At 47.0% G+C, this 27,906-nt stretch overlaps 2 protein-coding genes and 1 long non-coding RNA gene across 3 annotated transcripts; all 3 read right to left on the bottom strand.

The window, feature by feature from the left end:
* Positions 1 to 9,616: 9,616 nt before the first annotated feature.
* On the bottom strand, positions 9,617 to 10,162 carry LOC136507260 (uncharacterized). Its single transcript, XM_066502043.1, has one exon. The coding sequence runs from the start codon at positions 10,160 to 10,162 to the stop codon at positions 9,617 to 9,619; it is 546 nt and encodes a 181-aa protein (XP_066358140.1).
* A 9,699-nt stretch (positions 10,163 to 19,861) lies between these two features.
* On the bottom strand, positions 19,862 to 20,683 carry LOC136506690 (uncharacterized). The gene is made up of 3 exons (XR_010771698.1): positions 20,576 to 20,683; positions 20,285 to 20,497; positions 19,862 to 19,955 (listed from the first exon to the last, which is right to left on the bottom strand). It is a non-coding gene; the product is annotated as an uncharacterized lncRNA (long non-coding RNA).
* Positions 20,684 to 21,979: 1,296 nt separating this feature from the next.
* On the bottom strand, positions 21,980 to 22,858 carry LOC136507259 (classical arabinogalactan protein 9-like). Its single transcript, XM_066502042.1, has 2 exons — positions 22,542 to 22,858; positions 21,980 to 22,046 (listed from the first exon to the last, which is right to left on the bottom strand). The coding sequence occupies exons 1-2, from the start codon at positions 22,856 to 22,858 to the stop codon at positions 21,980 to 21,982; spliced, it is 384 nt and encodes a 127-aa protein (XP_066358139.1).
* Between the last annotated feature and the right edge of the window lie 5,048 nt (positions 22,859 to 27,906).

Raw genomic sequence — 27,906 nt, 5'->3', positions numbered from 1 at the left:
AAGATTGCTGTCTTATGCTGGCAGGCTGATTCTAGCTATTAAGAGCATGCCTTGCAAGTATTCCTATATACCTTCTATCCATGATAAAATTCCCTAGATGGGCTATTGACATGATCATCAATTCTCAAATGGGACACTTTCTGTGGAATAATACTGAGGATAGGCATAGATACCATCTAGCAAATTGGCAATTGGTTGCTCAAAAAAAAAAAGACTTTGGGGGCCTGGGGATTCCTGACTTAAGAAGCTTAAATTTGTCTTTGCTATGTGCCTGGATTTTCAGATACCATTTAAATTCTAATGCCATCTGGGTTAGGATTTTGGATTCTAAATATAGAACTAAAAATCCTAACATTCTCTGCTGTCCGGATGTGGGAGCTTCTCATTTTTGGAAAGGGGTGCTCTGGGCTGCACAGGCTGCCCATATGGGTGTCAAATGGATTGTGGGCAACGGAAGGAAGGAAGATTTTGGGAAGATATTTGGTTAGGAAATACCAGCCTGGCCATTTTATATTGGCCGCTTTATGTAATTAATGAGCAGCAGGGTAAAACTGTTAGTGATGTTTGGGATGGTGTAAACCTTAGGTTGACGTTTCGAAGAGCTGTCTCAGAGAATATCATGAACCTTTGGTGGGAACTGCTTTCTCTGTTGGATGAGGTCTCTCTCTCTGAAGAAGAGGATCATATTGTATGGAACTATACCTCATCTGGCAGATATGAAGTCCAATCTTTGTATGCGGTGATCTCCTTTAGAGGAGTAGCTCCAATCTATGTTAGTTCTGTTTGGAAGTTGAGTATACCTCGGGTACAACTTTTCTTGTGGCTGGTTTCTAATAACAGAGTTTTGACTAGAGATAATCTAGCCAAAAGGCGGGAAGTAAGTGATCCTACATGTTTACTGTGTAATGAGATGGAATCTCTTACTCATCTGTTTTTCGAGTGTTGTGTGGCCAAGTTGTTTTGGTCTTCGATTTCAGATCTGCTGGGTGTGAACCTGGGGGAAAGTTTTGAATCTGCAACTCGTCTATGGCTGGCCAATAAAAGACATGAACTAACTAATGTGTTTTCTTCGTCTGTGATTTGGTCAATTTGGAAACTAAGGAATGAAATCTGCTTTCAGGGAGTGCCGTGGACTGGGATCAGACGTTTGTTGTTGATGGTGGTCAAGATGACAAGAAGATGGGTGCCGATGTTAAAGCAGGAGCTAGGAAGGCAAGTGGAAGAGCTGACAGATCGCCTGGAGAAAGAAGCATTACTGCCGCGGCGGATCGAGTGGAACACGCAGGGGGAGTCGTCATCACAGTTGGGACAATTGGCTGCTCTGCATTCGGACCCCAGCGCTGTGAGTTTGGAGGGCCGAAATGATCATGTCTGTAATGACGAGTTGAGGGTTAACTCTATATCCAGGCTTTCATGTAGGACGGGCGCGCCGAAAAACGCTGAACTACATACATATGTTCGGATATGGACTACTAAGTACCATGCTCAAACCGGTATTCTTGTGTTTTTTTTATACATCCAGCATATTTCTAGGCTACTTAAAAAAATAAACTCTAAGATGTTTGTTGGGCCACAACATAGCAATACTGATCAAAGTGTAATTCCATTTGACAATCGATATAATACTGTAAGTAGGATTCAAAGGTTTCATGCACAAGTAGTCTAAATACACATCTGACAATATAAGTTTATTTTTTCGCCACTGTAACACCCTAAAAATTACATTTTTTTTAATTAGTAAATTTGATTTATTTATGCAAATATGTGTGCATTAAAATATAGGAAAATAATAAATTTTGTGGAATTAAAATTAAAAATAAGGTTAGAAACTTCTTGATGCATACATGCTGCTGCATATCTAATTTTGTGATGATTGATCTTGATTCAAAGTTCAAATGAATTCAAAACCTATTTAAAAATGGATTTGGAAAATTGTTAAAAAAAAGAAGAAAAGAATCATTTTCTCTTCCTCTCCTTCTCTATTTTCGGCCTGCAGGCCTTCTCTCCTCACCGCGCCAGCCCAGCTCCCTCCAGCGGCCCAGCTCGCGCGATGCACCCCGCAGCCCAGCTCGGCCTCCCCCTTTGCGCTCTGCGCTGGCCCAGTACCGTCGGCCCAGCCCAGCCGAACGGCTTTGCAGCAACTGCCGCGCCCCCTTTCCCCTGCCACTGACGCCCGGGCCCCGCCTGTCGGCGCCGTCCCCTTCCTCCGCGTGACTCGGAAACCGCCCGCGCCTGGCGCAGCCGCAACCGCCGCCCACGTCGCACGTCGTGGGAGCGCCTCCCCGCGCCCCGGCCTCTTTTTAAGTGAAGCCGAGCCCCCCCGCGCGCCCCCTGCTGTTCCCCGCTCCGTTTTCGCCTCGCTCTCGCCTCGGAAGCCCCAGCAACCACTGCATGGAGGAGCTCCGCCGACCGAAGATCGCCGTCCGCGTCGCCGCCTTCCCCGAGCCGACTCCGTCACCGAGTTCCCCGCTGTGAGCCTCCCCTTGCTCTCCTCTTTCTCCCCGGCCTTTTTCTTTGGCGTTAGATGGTTCCTAGCGCCATAGCCGCGAGCGCCGTTTGCTCTTGGACGCCGGCCATGGCGACCGCCGCCACGGCAGCACCCTCCGGCCATCTTTTTGGTCCAGCCATGATCCCCCGCTCCTCCGCTTCTTCCCGGTGCCCTCGGATATGCATTCCGTGGCCCGTGGGGCCCTAACCGAGCTCGCCGGTGAGCTCTCGCCGCCGTTCATGGCGGAGCCGCCGCGCTGCCACTGTTCCGGCCGGCCAGCCTTCTTCTCTCTCCCCCGGATCCGTTTCTGGCCGTTTCTTTCTAATCCGACGGCTCTGATTGGCCGATACCTCTTCGGGGGTCATTTTGCTTAAGAGACCCTGTAATTTCTAAGTCCTAACCCGCAGTCCAAAGCGCATTTCCCCGAGTACGCAATCTCGTTTTGAAAACGTGAAGTTCACTGCTTTAGTCTAAAATACGTTTTCAGTATTTACAGAAATGCCATTGGAACTGTTTTGCTTATAAAATTGTCGTTTTAGCTCCGAATTGATCCGTTCAAATCGCGTTAGCTTCGTAATTTTATAATCTACATGTTAGAATCACTGTTAGTCAAGTTTGGAACATTTTAATTTCCTGGTTAGATTTAATTAAATATATTGCTATAGGAAATCCCATTTAAATCATAACTTTCGTATTTTAGTTCCGTTTTCGTGAACTCCGCGTTGACGTGATCGTAGCGAGACATAGATTATTTTCACAAACATTTTATCTTGTTTTCTATATTGTTGGTGTACTGTTCTAATGATAAGAATGTTTGCTTTGCATGAATGCTTTTGGGATGTTGTATGTTGCCGTGTTGGTCGCGTTCAGACGATGAGGAGAACGTTGGAGACCAAGAATTCTTCGACGACTAGCAAGACCAGCAAGAGTTTGTGAATCAAGGCAAGTATAGCATGGGCCTACCTTGATGTCCTAATTCACTTTAATCAATTACTCATTTGCATGTGTCTAATTTTGATACCCGTAAGGACATCCTAGTGATTGATTATCCTGTTCCTTGTCTCCTATGGGTTAATTGCATATGGGTAGATTGCTAGTGCTCTAACTGAACTTGATCTACATGATGATGAATGGTTCTATGGAACTAAAAGTATAACATGATTTATAACAACTGTTCCATAGGGCGAAGGTGCAAATGACTTTTGATCATGTTGCTCCCGGCCCTCCATAAGGACTTATCTGTCGGCAAAAGCTGGGACTGACAGTGCAACCGGGAGAGTCATATGGCTCTGACTTTAGCTCGGTAATAGGATCTTTTCTAGCTAGTCAGAGGTTACCTTTTTGGCGCAAATGGGGCTTGCCACGTTGGGTATAGGGCTGCCCCTGTTCCTATGAGTATAGCCGCGATGGATATGTGCCATAGGAAAGGGGGGTTCCTACATCTGCCTGCCAAGGAAATCTAGCGGCCCTAACTTGTTAGAGAAACCTATGAAATGGCTTCATAGTGTACTCTGTCCGCTCACCTTGGCAGTGACATGGGAGTAATTAACCCGGGCATATGGGGATCACGACTCGTGGTGAATGTGCACCACCTCTGCAGAGGGTAACAAACTGTTATAACAGCCGTGCTCACGGTCATGAGCGGCCCGGAAAACTCACAGAATAACTGGCTACTTGTTGATCATTTAAGTTGTTCTATGATGATATATGATACACTTGACCCTGATACCTATTTATTTGGGATTAAATGGGAGCTTAAGCATAATTTGATAATACCTGAGAATAAAAGCTTGACTTACTAAAAATGCTAACTGCAGTAAACCAGAGTCAACCTTTTTGAGCTTCATAAACCCATGTTAACTTGTTAAGTACGGGATGTACTTACGCTTGTTTACTTTCAATATTTGGATAAAAATCCCGGATGGGTAACAGATGACAACATGTATGAGGAGTTTCCTGAAGATTATTAGGCTTGTGGTCAACCAGTTGACCTTCCCTGTGATGGAGTTCCACGAGAGAGTTATCCTTTACTTTTCCGCTGTGTTATGTAAGACTATTTAGTGTTGTAATTCGTGATGTAAGAGACACCGTGATGATACTTTTTATGATTTGTCAGCTTGTGTGTATGAATGATTCCTGGGCACACATGAGTTTTATGCATCCAATTTTATCCTTAAAATTGGGTGTGACAGCCACTAGGGCGACACCACCAGCAGTTCAGCAACTATAGATTGATGGGCAGCGGCGGCATACCTCGTCGACCGGGAGCGGATCGGCGCGCTGGCTCTCGGTCTTGGTGTGGGCGGGCGCGCGGCGGCTCTCTTGGCCTTGGCCACGGGGTGCTTCGGCGGCACACTGCTCCTCGCTCAGGACTTGCTCCGGCCGCGCAGCTTCCCAAGTCTGGCTGTGCCGAGTGCGGGACGCTGGGGGCGCGCAGTGAGGGACGCCGGGGGAGCCCAGTGAGGGACGCCAGGGGCGGGCAGTGCGGGACGCCGGGGGCGGGCGCCGGGGCGGCCGGGCGCAGCTACAGGAGGCCACCGACGGTGGTGGCTGGGGTGGAAGAGGGGGGCCGGCGTGGGGCGCGGGGCGGCCGCCGGTGGGAGCTGAGGTCGGGGGAGGGGCGGCCAGGCGCGGGGCGGTCAGCGGCGTGGCGGGCAGGCGGCGAGGTGAGCCCCGGCGGGGGTAAAGAACCGAGCGCGGACGCGGGCCGGAGGGAAGAAGAGGGATTTTGGGGATTTTGGGCCGACGTCGGTTTTTTAGGTTTTGGGTCTTTGTCGAAGGCCCAGATCCAGGGCCCTCGGCAAAGATGTTTTTATTTTTTTTAAAAAAAATTCTTTGCCGAGTGCCCCTGGTCCGGCACTCGCCAAAGACAGTCTTTGCCGAGTGCCAAGCTGGCACTCGGCAAATTTTTAGTTTTTTTTTGTTTTTTTGACCCCAAATTTTTTGTTGGGCCCACCTACATTGTTTACAACTTCATGTTCAAATTTGGTGCTTTTTCTAGTTTTTTGTTATATTTGGTTGATTAATTTGATTATGTTGAATTTTTATATATAATTCAAATTTGAACTGCAAGTGCATAAAATATTGTAATCTAGTGCTTCGAAAAATGTTATTCATGGTATTTGGTGTATGTTGAGTCTCTATCCACGAACTCGCATCAAATTTCGCGCATCTTCTTCACGTAACATGACGAGCCACTTGCCGGAAAAGTGTTTTAAAATTATATAAAGTCCATACGAAGTCCGAAAATCACGAAACTTGATGAGGTGTCATGTTATCGCATGTGTAGCCTGTGGTAAAAAATTGAGAATGTTTCGAGCAAGTTGCGACGTCAGATGCATAAAACACAGATATCTCCACAAGTTTCGAGCAAGTTGCGACGTGGAGATGTCTGGGTTTTATGCATCTGACGTCGCAACTTGCTCGAAACATTCTCAATTTTTTACCACAGCCTACACATGCGATAACATGACAGCTCGACAAGTTTCGTGATTTTCGGACTTCGTATGGACTTTATATAATTTTAAAACACTTTTCCGGCAAGTGACTCGTCATGTTACATGAAGAAGATGCGCGAAATTTGATGCGAGTTCGTGGATAGAGACTCAACATACACCAAATACCATGAATAACATTTTTCGAAGCACTAGATTACAATATTCCATGCACTTGCAGTTCAAATTTGAATTATATATAAAAATTCAACATAATCAAATTAATCAACCAAATATAACAAAAAAACTAGAAAAAGCACCAAATTTGAACATGAAGTTGTAAACAATGTAGGCGGACCCAACAAAAAATTTGGGGTAAAAAAAACTGAAAATTTGCCGAGTGCCACCTTGGCACTCGGCAAATACTGTCTTTGCCGAGTGCTGGGCCACGGGCACTCGGCAAAGAATTTTTAAAAAGAAAAATTTCAAAAACGGTTAAAAAGTCTTAGCCGAGGGCCTAACGGTGATGCCCTCGGCAAAGATTGACGGCAGGGGATGGAAGTCGTGTCAGACGATGTTGCCGAGGGCCGGCCCTTAGCCCTCGACAAAGAATTATTGTTGCCGTGTACTTGTCTTTGCCGAGGGCTGTTCTTTGCCGAGTGCCCGAGCATTTGCCCTCGGCAAATTCTCAGGCCCTCGGTAAAGATGCTCTGTCCGGTAGTGCACACCTTGGCCTGGCATGAAACTCGGACCAACAAGTACGGGTTTATGTGCTACTATATAATAGTAGCTAGCGCCTATAATGTATAAGCTGTGAACACGACGACTCATGGATCTCTGCCATCTATGTGCTAATATATAGTAGTGCATCACAATCCAAAATACCATATGCATATATGTCCGCAGTAGGATCACTAATTCACTATCATGGATCCTGGTATATTCCACAAGCAACCCACGCATGATGTGGCTGAAACTGACCAGAAGAGGTACGGTAAAACAAGGCTCATTACAGCTACCGAGACGTAAGAGCATCTCCAACAGTTTGGCAAATTTTGTTTCCTAAATTATGGAGTTTGGCAACTCCCAAAATATTATGGTAAAGGAAAAAAAAAGCTCATCTCCAATAGTTTTCCATAATTCACTTCCAAAAGACCAAAATTGTGGACCCACACGGATTTTTCCCCGCGCTTTCTCTTCCCACACCGTCGCCTGTTCGCGGTCTTTTCTTCGCGCGGCGTCGCCAGGTCGCGCGGGTCTTCGATAGGGTCGCCGTACGTCGCCAGGTCTCCAGGTCGCCCTGGTCGCCGGAGGTAGTCCCAGCCGGCCCCCAGGTCGTTCCAGCCGGCCCCCAGGCACTGCAGGCCGGCCTCGTGGCCATCCGCCAGGCACGGCAGGCCGGCAATCTCCTAGGTTCGTGCTTCTTCGTAGATCAGTTCAGTTGAAGCGACGGAGACAATGTGCACGTTTGATTTAATAGGATTTTTTAGAAGAAACAATTCGATTTCCAACATAGCTGCTGGAAGTTACTTGCGGCCGGCCGGGATCCTGTACAGATTGTTTGATCTTGTACAATTGTCATTCGTAGGCGGGTTAGACGTCATGAGTGCTTTCAAATCACTTTTTCAAAGAGAATTGGATGACGATTCATCTTCTGACGACGATGATTATTTTATCTTCATAGCTGCTCGTATTGTGCAAACGTCTTCGAATGATAAACGAAGACATGGTGGTTCTGTCCCTGGCCATGTTGTTATTTATCGAGATAGAGAAGGTAGCCATCAAAAGATGTTTCAAGATTATTTGGCGGATAATCCAGCGTACGGTCCACATTTATTCCGTCGAAGGTTGGTGTTCATTCACCTTTGATTAGCCCCGTACTATGCACTTAATTATTATATGACTTGTTGAACCTTTGTTTGTTTTCTTCAGGTACATGATGAGTAGGGAGCTTTTCATACGCATAATGAATGCTGTTGAATCACACGATGATTACTTTGTGCAAAAAAGAAATGCGGCCAATGTACTTGGATTAAGTTGCTTCCAAAAAGTCACTGCTGCATTTCGTATGCTCACATATGGGGTTCCTGCTGATGCTATAGATGAGTATGTTCGCATTGGCGAAAGTACTGCACTTGAGAGCCTACGTAGGTTCGTTGCTGCAGTTGTTGATATATTTGAAGCCGAATACCTGAGACATCCCAATGAGGCTGACACAACATGCTTTCTGGCACTCGGTGAGCAAAATGGTTTTCATGGAATGTTAGGGTCTATCGACTGTATGCATTGGACGTAGAAGAATTGTCCATTAGAATCACAGGGTCAGTACAAGGGACATGTAGATAAGCCCACTATCATTTTAGAAGCTGTTGCTTCGAACGATCTTTGGATATGGCATGCCTTGTTTGGAATGCTTGGGTCGCATAACGACATCAATGTCCTTCACCGGTCTCCTTTATTTGCAAACCTGTTGGAGGGTAGAGCTCCAGAGGTGAACTACACCGTTAATGGTCATGATTATACCATGGGTTATTATCTAGCAGATGGTATATACCCCTCATGGGCTACTTTAGTCAAGTCCATCTCTCTTCCTATGGGGAACAAGAGGACATATTTTGCCAAAGCGCAAGAAGCAGCGAGGAAGGATGTCGAAAGAGCTTTTGGGGTTTTGCACTCTAGGTTTGCAATTGTTCGAGGACCAGCTCGCATTTGGGACACAGAGACAATTGGATTGATCATGAGGGCTTGTGTGATCATGCACAATATGATTATTGAAGATGAAGGATTCGTCGATCCTACTGAGCGGTTCGATTATGGTGGTCAAAATGTGGAACCTTCTCATGGCCGGGCTACTAGAACACTTGCTGAATTTATTGATGCACATAAAAGGATCAGACAAGGAAACACATGTCCAGATGAAAGAAGACCTCATCGAGCACCTATGGAACCATTATCCAGATTTATATTAGCTATATAGTATTTTCATTTAATTGTTCGGATCAGTTTATGTTTTCACTCAAGTGTAATGAACATTTTTTTTTAAAAGTGTGTAATCAGTACATTGATCTATCTTGACTATTATCGTGCTACCTGTTTATCCTATGTGCTTGCTTGTCGTCACGGAGCAGCAGCATCAGAGAAACCCTGTGTACTGCAGTAATCTAGTACCTGCTGCTGCTGCTCGCTGCTTGTCTGTTAGCTTCTGCTAGGTGCTGCATGGTACTGTGCTGGGGATGTGCAGGAAATCTTCACAGTCCCATCTGGTACCGGTAGCTGCAGCAGCAGGCCGTCATGCGGCGAAAGTTCAGCAGGAAATCTTCGACGTCCCATCCAGCAACATTTGCCGGCCACGAGCAGCAGCATCTACCTACAGTTCTGCACATTCCCATCTGATACTACAGTTGCAGCAGCGCGGCAATCTTCTTTCCAATCGGAGACAACAGTACCATGCACGTCTGGCCAAGCAACAGTCCAGCAGCTAGCGAGTACTATATAGCAGCCAGCGTACAAGCATATATGATAATGGAAAACACAAAGAAAATAGTACTGCTGCATAAATCGACAATAGTTCAGTGAATATTACTAACACAGATGAAATTGTACTTCGACATATATGATAATGGAAAAGGTTTTCTGAATCACAAAGACAAACAAAGGTTCACTAATTCCAGAAATAATATGACATGAACTAAATTTAATTTGCCAAACGACGAGCGACAATCTTCTGCTGCATCGTCTCGTAGTACTGCTGCTGCAGTGAGGTGAGGGAGCTCATGTCCATTGACATTATTTCTTTTTCCTTTTTGATCAAGTCCGCTTCAGCTTTTTTTTCTTCTAATGTGAGTCGCTTCTTCTCTAGCTCAAGTGAAGCCAGGAACCTTTCCTCTTTCTTCTTCTCTCTCTCCATGTCAAAAGCCTCCTTAGCCCACAGTTTATCCAAAGCCTCCAAGCAAGCTTCGCCACCTCCTCGCCTAAGAGCTTCTTTTGCCTTCTTCACACCCTGTGGCCTTTTTCTTGCTTCGGATTCTGGAGCTGCAATCTCTGTGACATCTTCAGTGTTTGTGGCTTCTACATCCCTTGGGGTCGAGTCCTTGTTAACCTTCTGTTTTTTCTTGCTTGCTTGGTTCTGCTGCTCGGCCAGTTCCAACCTCTTGGCTTTCCACTTGTCTTCTTCCTTCAATTTGTTCCAACAATGTATAAGAGTAAATGTCTTGTTGTCCTTGTCTAATTCCTTGTCCATCTCGGATGCTTCTGAAATCTGTACATGTTAATTCTCAATGTATATATCTTTTCAAATGAACCAAATAAAAAAAAGAACAAAGAACCAATGTGGAAAACAAACCTTGTCTTGGATAGTTGATCCACTTTGATTCCTATGCTCAATCGACTCTTAGCATGAACAATACTTGTTCACTTGAAACTGAATTATCAGCCACCTATGCATAAGGGAACTTTCTATCCTAACAGCTGCAGTTGTCTTGTGTTTCTCAAAGAAAGCATGAACTCTACTCCAAAACGTGGAACGAGATTGATTGGCCCCGTGAATTGGATCTTTGCTAACGTTCAACCAAGCTGAGCATACAACTAGATCCTCCTTTGGATCAAAATTCTTTGTCCTCTTAGCCAATCCCTTTGTACTGCAAGGGCGCTCAACACCTTGACTTGGCTACACTTGCACATCAAGTTGTTGAACTTCAGAAGGAAGATCATGAGTTTCCTGAATTTCTTGTGTCATCGGGAACACTAGTAGAGATTTCACCTTCTATGTCCATTTCGCTAATGAAAATTCCGAAATTGTCATAAAGGAGTCACTTCCATGACGTTCTTTTGTGTTTGGTCATAGAACTCTGTGACGATTTTCATTTCTATGACTAAAAAAGAAATTGTCATGAAAGCTATCATGGAATCTGCGTCAGATTCGTCATAGAATTGCTCGTGCTACTGTTCATCGCTACTTTGTCATGATTTCTATAGAACTGTGATGAATGGGACTTTGTCATTGAAATGATTACGCTTCTATGATGAATATTTTCGAATTCTGACCGGCTACACTTCGTCATAGATCTCCGCACCGTCTGTTCTCCATCAGCCGTTTGCCTGTGGGAGCCTCCGCCGTTTGCCTGCGGGAGCCGCCTTCACTCATACCTCCATCCGCCGTTAGCCTGTGGGACCCGCCATCACTCATACCTCCATCCGCTGTTAGCCTGTGGGACCCGCCATCACTCATCCATGCCGAACGGGGGACCCTTCTCCATCCGACGTGTCCATGTAGGAGCTGCCTGCAGTTACTCATCCGTGTCACCCTTCTCCGTCCGACCCGTGGGACCTGCGTGTTAGTTGTATGGGACCCGCCGTTACTCATCCGTGCCGAACGGGGGGACCCTTCTCCATCCGACATGTGGGACCTGCGTGTCAGTTACATGGGACCCGCCATCACTCATCCGTGCTGAACCGGGGACCCTTCTCCATCCGATGTGTTCATGTGGGACCACCCTTCTCCATCTGACCTGTGGGACTTGCGTGTCAGTTCTATGGGACCTGCCATCACTCATCCGTGCCGAACAGGTTGCCACCGAAGTTTAATTTCCAAAAAAACCATGGGTTCAAGGGGATTCGAACCCGGGACCTAGCTCAAAGAACTGAAGGCCTTTTCCATTGCGCTAGATGTCTACCTGTGTTGACATCTCTTTGGAGTCTCTATATATGAAATATTTTTCTGTGCGAATGGCCAACAGGTTCACTTATATTTATATATATTGGATTGGATATCCCCTGAAAGTGGAAACAAATCTGCCCGTTGGACTTGCGGCGGCGGAGAATCCCCGGTGTGTTGTGCTGGCTTAAGCGTCCATTTGGAGGCTGGCAGCGGGGCTTTCTCAGTGGAGCGCGGCATCATTGGCGTCCACGTCAGTTGTGTGCCGCGGCAAAGGCGATAGATCCGATCCACAGGTCTCCTTTCTCCCCTTTTATTGTTTGTTTCTTCATTTGGGGATTGCCTCGACATGGGTCTCCTACGGGACTAGGGCATTTTGCTTGGATTGAACACCGTTGATGCATACCGCCATATCCCTTAATTTTAGATATATGTGGGAGTTGGTAGTGTTCTGGTAGTCCCTGTAGCTCATGGCTGTTGGATTTGTTAGGAGGCAGCAAATCAATGCTTTGTGTCCACCATTCACATGACTGAGGCCACTAATATTTAAGCTGCACTTGTTGCTACTGATGCCAATGATGGTCACTATCACTTGCACTTATAAAACTGAGGCAGTCTGTTTGGGTTGTGCAGATTTAAGATGAATCCCTGCTATGCCATGTTCCATGGCCGTAAGCGAGGGGTTTTCGACAACTGGCCTGACTGCCACTGAGCAAGTTCATAGGTTCCCTGGTGCTTCTTATAAAAAGTACAACTTCTATGAAGTTGCAGTTGCTGCCTTCAACACAAGAGCAAACAACTCAAATCCACCCTTGGCTGATGATGATGACATCTATCGTCAAAACCCAATAGCTGCTCCACCCTCTTTCTCCTTCAAAACTATTGTAATTGTCGTCCTCTTTATCTATGTTTGTCACCTATGGAAGAAGTTGAGCTCATGTACTGATTGTTAGTGTGATGGTTAGACTTGATTTAGCTGAATTTATAATGGTATTGTAAGTGTGACAATTAGACTTGATTTAGCTAAATTTGTAATGGCATTGTAAGTGTGATGGTTAGACTTGATTTAGCCAAAATTGTAATCGTTACAGCTACATTAATTGCTATTCTAGTTTGAGTTTTATATATCCATGTGCTACAACTCTAAATTTGGATGAGCTCGTACCATAGAAATTGTTAATGGTTGTTAAAGTTGCATTTTGGTATGAGTTGTGGACTTCACTTATGGATCTTTGTTGGATTATTTTTCTCTTCAGTGATCTCATTACTTTGGAAGCCGAGGCTTAATACACACTGATGAAATGGAGGAGGCCCCCAACAAGAGGACGAACGCGTTTGCCAGCCTCCTGGACAATGTCGTTGTCGAGATCCTCCGCTGCCTCCCCACCCACTCCTTGTTCTGCTACAAAATGGTCTGTAAATCCTAGAAAAGACTCATCTTGGACCCCCAAGTACATTGAGCTGCTGCCCCAAACTATGGCCGACTTCTTCTACGACACGCATAAAGGCAATCGACACTTCACCAGCATCACGGGTGAACCAAACCTCCTTGAAATTCTTGCCCTTTGACATAAAAAAGGTACCTATCTCAGATTGCTGCAACGGTTGGTGCCATGTGGTTGATGGAGACCGCTATGTCATCTGCAATCCAGTGACCAAGAAGTTTAAGATATTGCCACCTAGCACCAGGGATGTTGGCCATGCTGTTGGTGAGGCTCGCTTGTGTTTCGATCCCACAGCCTCATCGCACTTCCATGTGATAGAATATGTGGATAGTGAAGACTCTGTGTGTGTAGGTGTGGAGATCTACTCATCTGAAACTGCAGCATGGATCTACAAGGAATCTCAATGGGGCGAGGAAACTGATGTGACATTTTGTAGTGCACAAAGTGTGTTTCTCAACAGTTGTCTACACATTGTGGGGCACTCTGACTACTCTATCATACTTGCTGTGGATATGGAGGGAAACAAATGGATAAAATTTGATAGGCTTGATGGTGCTATACACTCCATGCATCAAGCTCAGGGCGCTTGTGTGTATGTCTTGTTGATGATCCTCCCATTAGATCTAGGCTTTCAATCTGAATCCTTGAAGACTATGATACTAATAATTGGACACTGAAGCATATAGTCAGCACTCAAGAGCTGTTTGGAAGGACTAATATTCGATTTGGTGCCTGTGAGCTTGGGTATGAGAAGCACAGAGTGATTACAGTTCACCCTGAATGGAATTTGATTTTCTTTGTTGGGAAGGATAGAACAATCATCGCATACAACATGGACCGCAGAGAAGTTCATGACATCAGTCACAGTGTCCTTCGGTATGGTAGACGTCTTATTAAAAAAGAGTTTGTCTGCAGACCAGTCTATCTTCCTTATGTTGCCTTGTTCTCGGATTCTTTAGGATCCATTTGATGTATCTCTCTGTCACGACATTTTAAATGGACCAATGTTGTTTCCTTGTCTATGGACATATTAATTTTCTCAATGATGGATGTTGTCATTATGTCAGCTACACTAGTGTGTCATCTTTGTTTGCTTTGCAAATTGAATTATTTATTTGGCGCACACAGTGCATTACGGTGGTGTCATAACTCCTGTCTCCGATAATTCAACTGTGGTAGAGTACTTCATATTGATTTCTGATGTCACCAGTACATGGGGTATGCTGATGATGGAACTCCAAAATACACATCTTTTGATTTTCTGTTGCTTTTCAGTTGTTTTGGTTCAGTTTTATTTGTTTCCAATAGGGATTCAATTACAAAAGTATGTGCGATGTGTTTAAATTTTATTTGTTTCCCTTATTTTCCAATTTTATTTGTTTCCCTGTATAACGTGATATGTTGTAACACCCCAAAATTTTGACCCTTTTTGAAAAATCACTAAAAATTAAAACTTTTTACAAAATATAAAACTTGACTCACCTAGACCTAATTAATAGGATTAATTTGGACTTTGAAACAAAAACTTGAGTGCATCATTGCTTGCTTGGTTGAATGCTTGCCTTGTTGAACTCATAGTGGTGACCATAGTATATACATGAATGCATATTTAATTTCCAAAAGCATCAGAATTCATAGATATAAAATCTAGGAAAAAGAAAAAGGAAAAGAAAATAGAAAAAGGCCAACGGGCCGTTTCCTTCCTCCCTCTCCCCTTGGTCCAGCGCAGCAGCCCACCTCCTTCTCCTTCTCTCCCTCCCGCATGGGCCGGCCCAGCTTGGTCGATCCGGCCTAGCTCGCCCCCACCCTACTCCTTCTCCCTCTCTCCGGCTAACAGGCGGGGCCCGCCTATCATCACCGTTGTCTACCTCCAGACGATGGGAATACCGCGTCGTCTCCTCGCCGCCTCGGCCACGCCGCTATGACACCCTGGTTTTTGGTTTTCCAAAACCAGAGTCAATTTCGAATTTGAATCCAATTAGATGTTTGTCATTCGTAGGCTAATGATAAAATTTTACAAAATACTAAAATGAAATATAAGGTAGAAACCTTGTATTGTTGCATTCATGCCGCTGCATTGTTTTGGTATGCTTTGTTTGGTTGTTGTTAGTGTCTAACTTGACCTAACCTAACCCTAGCCGCTTCTAGACTAACCTAACCTGCCCTAGCTAACCCTAGTCACCCCTGGCTTACCCTGCCTAGCTCCTGGCCGCTTTTGGCCAGCCAAGGCCAGCTCCAGCCACCTCTGGCCGCCCCTGACCAATAGTGGCCAGCCCTAGCCCTCTCCCAGCCGGCCATGGCTAGCCTTGGCCAGGCAGCAGCCGGCGCAGCCACCTAGCCCAGCCGCTGTGGCCCAAGCATCGTGCCGCCCTCTTGGGCCTTGCCCGGCCCAGCAGCACAGCGGCAACCGCAGCCGCTCGCGCCCGCTCCCGTTGATGTCAGCCCTGCTCCAGGTTTGCGCCAGCGCCTGCGCAGCCTCCCGCCTCCTCTCGCTGATCGGTAGGACCCACCCGCGGTGGGGCCCATGCACAGTGTCGTCTCCCACCTGGAGACGGACACTAGGTCGGACCCCGCGCCGCGCCAGGGGCATGCGAACTGAGGTTCGCCAGCCTTCGCCCTTTAAAGGGGAGGTCCGAGCCTTGCGTCCCCTTTTTCCCCAACCCTAGCCGCCTCGCCGCTCCACACTCGCGTGCGCGAAACCCTAGCCCGAGCTCACCGCCGACGCCGTTGTCTTCGCCTTGCCGCCGTCCGCCACCAAAGTGAGGTGCCGCGTGAGCTTCGCCGTATCACGGGGAGCATGCCAGTGCTCTTGGCGTGTCCCCAGTCCCTCTTAGCGCACAGCTTCGCGTCACCGCCGTCGCTCCGCGTCGCCCCGCGTTCCCGGCCGCTCTCCGCCGCTACTATCACGCGCATCGCCTCCACCATCGCAAGTGCACCCCGCGCGTCCCGTAGCGTCGATGCGCAGACCTCGCCGGAGTCGGCAATGGCGCCGCCGCCGTCGCCTCAGTCCACCGTGGACCGGTGGACTTGGTCCACGGGGCCGGTCCACCACCGGTCCACGGAGCCTGGCCACCGGCGCGCCGCCACACGGTGGTCAGCCCCGCCGCGGCCTGTTAGCTCTGGCAGTTTTGCAAAAAGGCCCCTGCCTTTTTCTGTTTTTAACCTGCGGTCTAGCTTAGTTCAAAAGTATTTAGAAATAGGTCCCGTTTTTAGCAGTTTTAACCCTGGACCCGTCGGTTTTTATGTTTTAATCCAAAAGGCTTTTAATTTCAGTTTTTAATTAATTAATTTGCGATGAATAGTTTTAACTATTTACTAGTTTGCTATCACTAACTTTAACTGGTCATATCTTGCTCGTTTTAACTCCGATTTAAGTGGTTCTTGTTCCTACGCGTTCGTCTTGTCGAGTAGAACAGTTCTGTTAACTTGTTTGTTATGTTTGAAATGTTTTGGTGTACTGTTCTGATTAGAGTTATTTTGCTTGCATGTATTGCTCCTATGTGATGATTGATGCGTATAGAGAACGAGCAGTCCGTGAAGGAAGAGGAGCAGGACCCGGAGGAATTTGAGCAGCCTGAGCTTGATCAAGGCAAGTGTAGGCTCCATTTGATCATGTTGCTCCTATTTATTATGACTAATTTACTTTCATGCATGTGTCCAATTTATGACTAATTTACTACAAGTCTATATATACTGTTACCCATGGGGGGGTTGTAGTTGCTAGGATCTTAGCTTGCTTAGCTGCTCCACTCACCTTGACACTGTTTAATGAAAGTAAAACTTGTTTCTTAACAACATGATGATGGAGATGGTAACTGGCTGACGCCATGCTTGGAGAAGCAAGGATGCTGGATGCATCGGTGAATCAGATGTGGGTAAAGAGGGAAGCGGGTATTAGAGCTTGCCCTGGTTTCTGGGGGTACCCGTGTCCACTCTCCCTAAGGACCAGTTCGTGGAGCGACCACCTGGGACTTCCGTACAGCTTCAAGCTATATGGCTCTGGCTTGACTAATTATCAGGACCTCTACTAGTAGGTTGTACCTTTCCATGGCTATGGCATAAGGAAGTAACTATCGTAATGAATATTAAGTTGTCGGTTGTCCGGTGTACCATTGCTATGGGCACGGCTGTCGAGCGCGGCGGCCAAAACTTACGAGGTGCATCCTATCTAGCTGGAACCTGTGAAAGGTCTCGTAGTGAAACCCTGCTTGCTCACCTTGGTAGTGTTTGGGGGAGTCATGACCCCGGGTTAATGGGAATCACGACTTGAAGTGAAAGTGTACATCTCTGTGCAAAGTTTGATCAAAACTGGTATATCAGCCATGCTCACGGACAAGAGCGGCCCAGATCCTCACATGATTAGAACCTAAAGACACATGGATCAATGGACAAGTTATGGAAGAGGTTGCTACCTTGAAGTTTAGAAGGATGGCTATCCTGTGTTTCTTTGAGGTTGCTACCTCGTGGATAATAATAACAATGATGCTTACTTTAATAATCTTGCTAATAATTACTTCCACTGTTAATTAAGGGTTGGGATCTCTACTCAATATTAGTAACAGGTTGTTTAATAAAAGTCATCAATTAAAATGCTTACCTGCAGTCAACCGTGTCGGCCTTTACCATTGTTTAAGCTTGCATATCATTTACTTTTCGCCTGTACTTGCTGAGTTCGACATGGACTCACCCTTGCTATAATCACAATAAAGGCTGCTCGGACTGTCAAGATTGGGAGGACGAGTTCCCTGAAGATCTACCTGGGTGTTAGGCTCGTGGTGCTGCCATCGACCTTCTTGTGGCAAGGTGGATCCGCTGTAATGTCGTCGTCGTCTTTAATATTTGTTGAACATTATCGTCTATGTTTCCGCTAGACTTTGATGCAGTTTTGTAATAATGCTATGATGTACTCGTTTATGCTCTTTTTGTTCGAACACAGTGTATTGGACCAGTAATGATGTCGTTGCATGTGTGTAATTTGATTCTGGCGCACATGTAATTTGCACTTGGTTTACTTCCTTCAAAACCGGGTGTGACAGAAGTGGTACCAAAGCCGTGTTGACCGTAGGATCACGCAGCCTAGTTAGAAACGGCCGTTTAGGTTGTCTCTTATGGTTACTTTTATCTATCAGTCTTTTATTTATCATGCTTTACCTGTTTATCTCATTTATTACCCTGTCTTGCATTTAATATCTTGTCCTTATTATCTTTATCATCTTACAATTGTTATCACACCAATATTATCTTCTGTTATCTCACACCACAAATACTACAAAGTGCATTATGCCCTCATGTTATTTATTATCTCTAATCCATCATTGATGTTTCCTTTTGTCCTTTTATGCATATTATCCTATATCCTCATTTTATCATTATCTTCATATTCATCTTTTATCATGATCTACTAATCATCTCCTGCATGTTTATGCTCTCTTGCATCCCAGTAGATGGTTTGCCGCTTGTTGACTTGCTGCAAGAGTTCCGTGTCCTACCGTGCCACTCATCCCGTGCAGTTCCCGATGACTGGCTCTGTTGACTGCTTCGAGTTCACTGCCCGCTAGCACCCTGATGATGGTGCTAATCTCTTCCGTGGGGTGTACCGTGGAGGACAGCAGATTCGCCAGGCACTGGTGGCTCAACAGCAGGCTGGGAATCTGGCTCAGCAGCAGGCACCCAACCAGGGTGCAGGAGGAGGAAATCCTGATGATGATGATGACTCTGAAGATGAAGAGGATGCTGGAGGACCAGGAGGACCTGGAGGGCCTGGAGGACTAGGGAATCAGATTCAGGCTCACGATGGATGGATCGTGACATTCTGCACTCGTGATGGAGGAGACTGCTTCTTCCACACCCAGCTCATGAACCTGCTTCACCAACAGTATGGCCATGGGATGTACGCTGTGGAGTACAGGAGCGTGCACTGGAGCCACCCTGTCTACCCGTCCTTCTGGAGGACTGGAGCTTACATGGGAAGGCCCAATCCTGTCCTGCGTGCTCTGCGTGTGGTGTCCATTCATGAAGCTCCTGCTGATAGATCCACTCAGATGGCGGCCATCAGTGATGCGCATGCTACCGGACTCCCGGCCTTTGCCGAGAGCCCGAAGCTCTCGGCAAAGACGAGTTGACGCTTGGCAAACTATTTGCCGAGAGCAGCTCTCAGCAAAGAGCCGTCGGCAAAACATCTACCGGCAAAGGATTCTTTACCGAGAGCCCCTCTCGGCAAAATATTTACCGAGAGTAATGGCAACGCTCTCGGCAAACTCTAGCTCTCGGCAAACTGGCGCGCCCTAGTAACGGCCAAACGACCGCTAACGGTGTGACAGCTTCTTTGCCGAGAGCGACCGTCGGCAAAGAACTTCTTTGCCGAGAGCGACCGTCGGCAAAGAATTGTTAAAAAAAGATTTGCGCCCGAGGTGGTTTTAAAAAAAAAATAGGTTTGCCGAGAGCCGACAGATTTGCCGAGAGCTAGGCTCTCGGCAAAGAGGCAGATTTGCCGAGAGCCCTACTCTCGGCAAAGAGTCCAGAGAGCATTTTTTTTATTTTTGTTTATATTTCCAGCTTCAACAACACATATTTCACAAATATAACACATCATCCACATCACATATATCACAAATATGTCATCCACATCACATGTCTCACATTATAATCCATCTAAACATCTCAAATTCAACAACACATATCCATCTCAAAGTGCTAAGTTCATCTCACACAAGTTCATGTCACAAAGTGCTAATACATGATGAAGAACAACAGGCTCACCCCCAAGGCTCCCACCCTCCCGACGGCGGCTGCTGCTGCGGCGGAAGGTGTGGATACGGCTGGTACCCCGACCCTCCCGACGGCTGCTGATGCGGCGGAAGTTGTGGATACGGTTGGTGCCACGACCCTCCCGATGGTGGCTGCTCAGGCACATCATTCGAACCCGCCGATTGATTCTGCACAAAGGAGAAGAAAAATTAGTAATTATAGTAATACTAAGGCATATAATTGTAATCTAAGCGTAGACAAGTCAAAATTTGCAGAACTAGGTATAAAATTGTAATCTAAGCCTAGACACATCAAAATTTCGGCAGCACCTCCCCTGCACGGTGGGGTTTCCAAAACCTGCAAGAAAACCAACGGCACGATGGCCGCCCACCACATATCAACGACACGATGGTCGGCACACATATATATCAACGGCACGAAGGCCTCCCATCACATATCAACGGCACGATGGCCGACATGCACAGTAAAGAGCTTTTGTTAGAGAAGTTGAACTCACGTATGAGTAAGGTGGGTATGGGTAAGGCGGTGGAGGAGCGAACAACTCTAGTGGCGCTGGACGACCCATCGTGACGCCAAGACTTGCCACGTACTGAGCCAAGGCGTCAAACCTCGCCCGCTCGGCCTCCCACCTCTGTCGCTCGGCCTCCCGCTCCCTCTGTCGCTCTTCCTCCACCCTAGCCTTATGCTCCTCGAGCGCATGCACCTGGGCCTATAATTTTTTACCGCATTGTTACAAGCAATTTCGAGGAATGTAAAACCAATGAACGACGAATAAAACAGAAATAACCTGTAGTGCTGCCACACGATGCGTCGAAGTGTCCTGCCTTGGGCGTATGGGCACGCTACCGCTCGTGCTGCTTGTCCGGACCTGTGAGAGAGTGGGAGTGGTGTGCGGGTTGAGCGTGCTGTTGCCGATGAGGTACCGCCCATGCTTCTTGCCTCCTCCCACCCTCATGACGATGTCGCCGTCAATGTCCGCGGTGTGCGGATCCCAGTCTGCCCCATGGACTCCCCTTGCCGCCTCGGTGTACTGACTGATGCGCTCGGGGATGCTCTCGTTAGTGAACGACTCAGCTGGGTCGTCCGGGTTCCAGTTGATGTTGTCTGTCGCCTTGCCCTTGTGGGCCAGAACCCATGACTTGAGCTCTCCGCATGGCTGGTTTTGATGTGCAGCCGACTGCGAGAAAAACAACAAGACGATTATAAATCATGCAGGAATAAACGTCTGAAAGAATAAATGAAGCTACACCAAGTCACATACCCATCTAGCCCTGAATTCGTGGATGTTATGGTTGCCCTGGTGGTGTGATACACCTGGCATCAGCAAACGTCGTTCTCGGAGGACGGTGTGGTTATCTGCCCAATTGCCACTCACCCACCTGTCGACCATCATCTGCCAGGCCCGCGTTTTATTGGCGCACCAGCCAGGAGGCACCTGTACGACATCAAGTACATTGACAGATATAAGAACAATTCAAGCCTACCCAATCTCAGAAGAAATCAATATTGATGTTGTATATTTACCTTCAGGTACTGCTCTTTGGTCAGATGCATTAATCTTGCATCTTCTTTCTTTACCTTCCGATGCTCGTAGACGGCACAGTAATACTTGCTTGATGAAAGCCTCGGTCTTGTCGACCCATTCTCTGGTAATCTCATGGGCGCTCCGGCGGCTCGAGTACATCCACTCATGGTCATCCATCCTCTAACATATATATCACCAAGTAATAAATATAACCATGGACTTGCATCTACACGTCGTTCCTACCATCTAATAGGTAAGGATAGGTCCTAATCCCACCCGAGGATGCGTAGATGGTGTTAGTTCCCATGGTCTGGTCCTATCCGAAACAGAATTTCAGCAGCACCTCCCCGCTGTTCTCTAAATACACGTCCCGACAAGGAGATTGTGTATCCGAAGAACAACAGGAAGGTACTGTCGAAACTCTGTCTCAGATCGGAGCAGACCATGGAAACTAACACCATCTACGCATCCTCGGGCTATCCAAAAAAACGTGGACAATTCGAAATAGATACGGTTATTGATATGCAAAGATCTGCATATTTCTAACCGTATCTCTTTCGAACGGGAGACACCTAACTGGGTTACGTGGAGATACATGACCAGGACAAAGAAATAGTGGTTATACCTTAGGTGGCGGTGAAGTCAGGCTAGCGGGGCCGTGGCGGGTCAGTGCAGTGGCGAGGCGATGCGGTGCGGGCAGACCTGGGGACACCGGGGTACTCCGACTCGGCTCCTGCAAAAAGAAAGAAAGAAGCAAAATAACGTCAACTCAAAAATTCGGCAGCATCTCCCTTGAACGGTGCGGTTTCCAAACCAGAAAGAAAACCATGGCACGATGGCCGACAACTAGATATATATCAAGGAACCACATGCAGCTTAATTATCAACTACTACTACTCTAACTACTACAACTACTACTACACTAACTACTACTACCACTACTAATACCACTACTACAACTACTAACTACTAACTACTACTAATACCACTACTAATACCACTACTACAACTACTAACTACTACTAACACTACTACAACTACTACTCTAACTAATGCAACTACTACTACACTAACTACTACTACCACTACTACAACTACTAACTACTACTACCACTACTACTACCACAACTACAACTACTAACTACTGACTACTACTACTACCACTAGTACTACTTAGACTACTACTACAACTACTAACTACTACTACCACTAATACTACTTAGTATACCTTGTTCCTCTCCGCGGCGAGGGCGAGGGCGAGGCCGACGGTGAGGACGAGGCCGAGGGCGAGGACAAGGGCGAGTCGAGGCGCGCGCGAGGGCGAGTCAGGGCGTGGGCGAGGACGAGGGCGAGTCGGGGCGTGCGCGAGGGCGAGTCAGGGCGCGGGCGAGGACGAGGAGGGGCACGCGCGGCGGGGCGGGCGAGGAGGGGCGCCGCCGGCGTCGAGGCGTGGCGTGGCTGGGGCTGGGCGGGCTTGGACGGGCTGGCCTGCCGTGGAGGGCATGACCAGCGGGCGCGGCCGCCGCGGCGCGCGCGGCCGTGCATGGCGGGGCTGGGGCGGGCCGGCGACCGCCGTCGGCGTGCGCAGGCGGACGTGGCGGGATGGGGCGGGCTGGCCGGGCTGCGGCGGCGGCGAGGCTCGGGCGGAGCGGCGGCGGCAGCGCGCGCGGCCGGGCGTGGCGGGCTGGGGCGAGCCGGAGCGGGCTTGCGGGGCTGCGGCGGCGAGGGGGGCTCGGGCGACGGCGAGGCTCGTGGCGGCGGCACACCGAGCTGGGCGGCGCTCCTCGCGGCGACGGCGGCGCTCCTCGCGGCGGCGGCTGTGTGAGTGTGTGTGTGAAGAGTGAGAGAGATAAGGCGCTGAAACGGTTAAGTGTCTGAAGCCACTTTGCCAAGAGCCAGATCTGGGAGGCTCTCGGCAAACCTTCCCCCTTTGCCGAGAGCCCCCAGATCCGGCTCTCGGTAAAGTTATTTTTTTTTCAAATTTCGTTCGAATTTTTTAACTAGCTAACTGCACAAAAAATATTAAAAAAAATAAAAATTATTATTTGCTGAACAAAAAATGATATTTCTAAAAAAAATTAAATCTTTCCCGAGAGCAGCTCTCGGCAAACCTCTTCGCCGAGAGCCAGCTCTCGGCAAACCATTGATCCAGGCCCGGTAAAAAAAAAGAAATCTGTGCCGAGAGCGGGCCCAGTTGCTCTCGGCAAAGAGCCTTTGCCGAGAGCAATCCCTTGAAGCTCTCGGCAAATAATATCCAAAAAAAATTAATAAACAGCAAACGGCTCCGGAAAAATATGAAATTTTGCCGTGTTACAACTTATGCTCTCTAATGGCTATACAAAAAGTTTGGAACTCCAAAACTAATTCGACCGTGACATTGTTTGAAAATCCTAATGGATCCTTCTCAACTTTATGAAACTTATTCGGAGATGTTTCAGATTGTAAGAATCATACGCAACCACTTGTGCGAAACATTTTCAATTTTTTACCACAGCCTCCAAGTGTGATTCCATGACTTCATTGCAAATATCACAATTTTCCGACTTCGTTTCCTTTTTTAAGAATTTTTAAATCGTTGGGCGACATATGTTCTTGGTCTTCGATTCATAAAATAAAAGGTGAAAAAAAACGTCAACAAGATGTTATTTGCCCTCAATAATGCATAAATAGCATGAATATCATTTTCTACTTAATTTTTTCCCGTGTTTAAATCAATCGCTGTTAAAATTTTAATCGATTAAAAAAACTCCTTGAAATGCAATTAATTAATTATATATAGCAAATAATTACAAAAATACACAAAATTTTAATATTGAGTACAACCTGTAGTATGTCTATAGAGAAAAAAGTTTGGAGCATATGAAAGAAAAAATAATTTAATTGGAGAGAGTTAGGAGAAGAGAAACACATGCACATGAAATATAGAAACCACATTTGCCGAGAGCCTGGGAGGGGCTCTCGGCAAATATTTGCCGAGAGCGGCGCTCGGCAAAGAGTTTTGCCGAGAGCAGTAACGGAGGGGCTCTCGGCAAAGCGGTGACGCCGTCAGGGCAAGTCACGGCTATGGGCCCGCGACGATGTTTTGCCGAGAGCCTGATTTTGCCGAGAGTGCGGCTTACGGCAAAGGACTGTTTTGCCGACGGGCATTTTTTGCCGAGCGCGGTTCTCGGCAAAACGGCCCACTTCGCCGAGAGCTGTTGCTTGCCGAGATGCAGGCCCACGGCAATCCTGTCACTTGCCGACGGCCGGTGTTTGCCGAGAGCCGCGCTCGGCAAACGTTTTCTTTGCCGAGAGCCCGCGTTTTTGCTCTCGACAAAAATCTCGGATCTCAGCAAAGAACGTTTTTACGGTAGTGGCAGCTCGCCAGGCTTTCTACGCGTACCGCGAGCACTTCTTCCACCTGATCAGCCAGGACGTGCGTCGCTACTTCCCTCGTCGCCGCTGTGGAGAGCTGGCGGCCAGGATTGCTTCTACAGCAGGAGAGGAGAGCAACAGGATGCATCCTACTATGCAGCTTCTGGCCACACCAACACAGAGTTGAATGCTGCACTGGTGGAGATGAGCAGTTACGTCTGCAGGCTGAGGAAGATAGGAGGAGGATCGCCCAGGTGGAGGCCCAGATCACTGGGAGGGCGCCACAACCACCTCAGCGGCCCTCTCTCTCTCTGCCTCGTGAAGCACGTCGCTATGGAGCCGCCAATGGTCGCACTAGGATTGAATAGGATATGCACCTAGTCTTGGAATAAATAAGTACCACGTTTAGAACGTTTAGTACGTCCTTAGTCTTGCGAGTCTGTGGTGAGTCTAGTGTGAGCTTGGTTTGAGTGTTTGCTTGAGTGTGTGAGAACTTGATTTATTATTATGAACTGGTGTGATTTGAATTCTTTGTAATGAGTGCGATGAGTTGTGGGGTGATGTCCACAGCTTATCAAGACAAGATTAAGTTTAAGTTAATGAATAGTTAGTTTGGGTTATGAGTCTCTTACTGTGCTTTATCATATCTTCTGCTTTATCATATCTGTTTTATCCTATCATATCTTGTGTACCACATATCCATATCTCTTGTCAGAGGCGTTATATATCTGTTATCTGTCACATACATGAGAATGAGAATTGTCAACTGGATTATCTGAATAGGGATTGTGTTATACCATTGCAGTTTACATTCACAGAGTAGATATATATTTGAATTGTTTATATGCTTATACCACACTTTTTGTATACATAATATGCCGACAAGCAGGAGTGGAGCTGGTGGTGGTTCTGGCTCGAACAACAACAACACCAACGACAACAATCCACCACCGCCACCACCTCCTCCACCGACTGTGGAACAGATGATGGCTATGCAAACCCAGTTCATGCAGGGCATGACACACATGATGACACTTCTGCAGCAGAACATGGCCATGAACCAGAATCAGAGAGGTAACACCTCCACCCCTCCACCCAGAGACAGGCGTGGAGAGTTCATGAAGGGACGTCCACCGTTCTTCTCCCATTCCCCTGACCCTATGCAGGCAGTGGACTGGCTGAAGGCTGTGGAGAAGAAGCTGCTCATCGCTCAGTGCACTGACAGGGAGAAGGTGCTATATGGGTCTGGACAACTGCAGGGAGCTGCTCAGTCTTGGTGGGAATCATACTGTGCTGCTCATGCGGCCCCTGACACTATCACCTGGGATCAGTTCAAGGAGGTCTTCGAGAAGCATCATGTATCTGCTAGACTTGTCAAGCTAAAGAAGGAGTTCTCTGAGTTGAAGCAGGGCTCCATGTCTGTTTGTGAGTTCCGCGACAAATTCACTGAGTTGTCGCGATATGCTCCCAAGGAGGTCGAGGACGATGAAGCCAAACAGGAGCATTTCTTGGAGGGGCTCAACGATGGTCTGTCTTACATGCTGTCCAATGTCAAGTATGCCAACTTCCAGGAGATGGTGGACAGGGCAATTGTTCTTGAGAACAAGCGCCGTAAGATGGAGGAAAAGAAGAGAAAGGCCAACTACGCTTAGGAGCAGGGTAGCAGCAGTCGCCCCCGCTTTGGCAATCAGCAGGGTTTCCAGTCTTGCCCTGCCTTTCAAGGTGGTAATCAGGGACAACAGGCAAATCAGCGCTTTGGCAACACCAATCAGCCGCAGCGTCTGAACAATCAGGTGCAGCGTCAGACCAATCAGGCGCCATGCCCCAACAACCAGGTGTCCCGCCAGAATGCCCCTAATAATGCTTAAGGGAAGGTCAATGCCAACCCCACACCCCCTGGCAATGCTTGCTTCGAATGTGGAGTAGTGGGACATTATGCCAATGCTTGCCCCTAGAAACAGAAGGCTCAGAATGGAAGGGTGAATCACGTGAAGGTGAAGACAGCTGAGGAATCTCCAAATGTTGTGCTTGGTATGTTCCTTGTCAACTCATACCCTGCTACAGTTTTGTTTGATACTGGAGCATCCCATACTTTTATAAGTGCACAATTTGTAAAGAAACACAACATAGACATTAGTACTATGGAAAACACCATGTTAGCCAAATCACCTAGGGGAAAGATGAACACTAGTGCCATGTGTCCTGGTATAAGAATTAAATTAAGGGGGTAGAATTCCCTATTAATCCCATAGTGTTGGCATCAAAAGGTCTTGACTTGATTCTGGGAATGAGTTGGTTAACGAAGTATGAGAGTGTCATAAAGTGTGCAGAGAAGACAGTAACTCTTACAGCACCCAGTGGTGAAAGAATTAGGGTCAAGGTTTCCATGTCTCCCGATAGTGAAGGATCAGTGTATCACCTTAGTCTTGGGTCAACTGAAAATATCAGGGTTGTGAGTGAATTTCCAGATGTGTTTCCTGAGGACTTGTTAGGTATGCCACCTGAACATGAGATAGAGTTTATTATTGATTTGTTTCCTGGTACTGCACCCATATATATCTAAGAGACCTTATAGAATGGATGTTAATGAATTAGAAGAACTTAAGAAACAACTAAGGGATTTATAGTCTAAAGGGTATATTCGTCCTAGTTCATCACCATGGGGAGCCCAAGTTATCTTTGTAGAGAAGAAAGATGAAACACAGAGGATGTGTGTAGACTACAGACCCTTAAATGAAGCAACACTTAAGATCAAATACCCTTTGCCTAGAATAGAGGATTTGTTTGATCAGTTGAAAGGGGCCTGTGTCTTTTCTAAGATAGATCTGAGGTCGGGTTATCATCAGTTGAGAATCAGACCTAGTGACATTCCCAAGACCGCATTCACTACCAAATATGGTCTTTACGAGTATACAGTCATATCTTTTGGGTTGACCAATGCTCCAGCCTACTTTATGTACTTGATGAACAAAGTTTTTATGGAGTATCTAGATAAGTTTGTTGTGATATTCATTGATGACATATTGATATATTTAAAAACTGAGGAAGAACATGAAGAGCATCTGAGGCTAGTATTGCAGAAGTTGAGAGAACATCAGCTTTGTGCCAAGTTGAGTAAATGTGAATTTTGGCTGAAGGAAGTCTCTTTTCTTGGACATGTTATATCCAAGGGTGGAGTTTCTGTTAGTCCAAAGAATGCTCAAATGGAGTCCACCTACCACAGTTGGTGAGATCAGAAG

Source organism: Miscanthus floridulus, chromosome 15 (genome assembly GCF_019320115.1).
Source record: "Miscanthus floridulus cultivar M001 chromosome 15, ASM1932011v1, whole genome shotgun sequence".
Classification (NCBI taxonomy): Eukaryota; Viridiplantae; Streptophyta; class Magnoliopsida; order Poales; family Poaceae; genus Miscanthus; species Miscanthus floridulus.
Note: the sequence above shows the minus strand (reverse complement) of the source record. Positions and strands in the feature narration are given on the sequence as shown.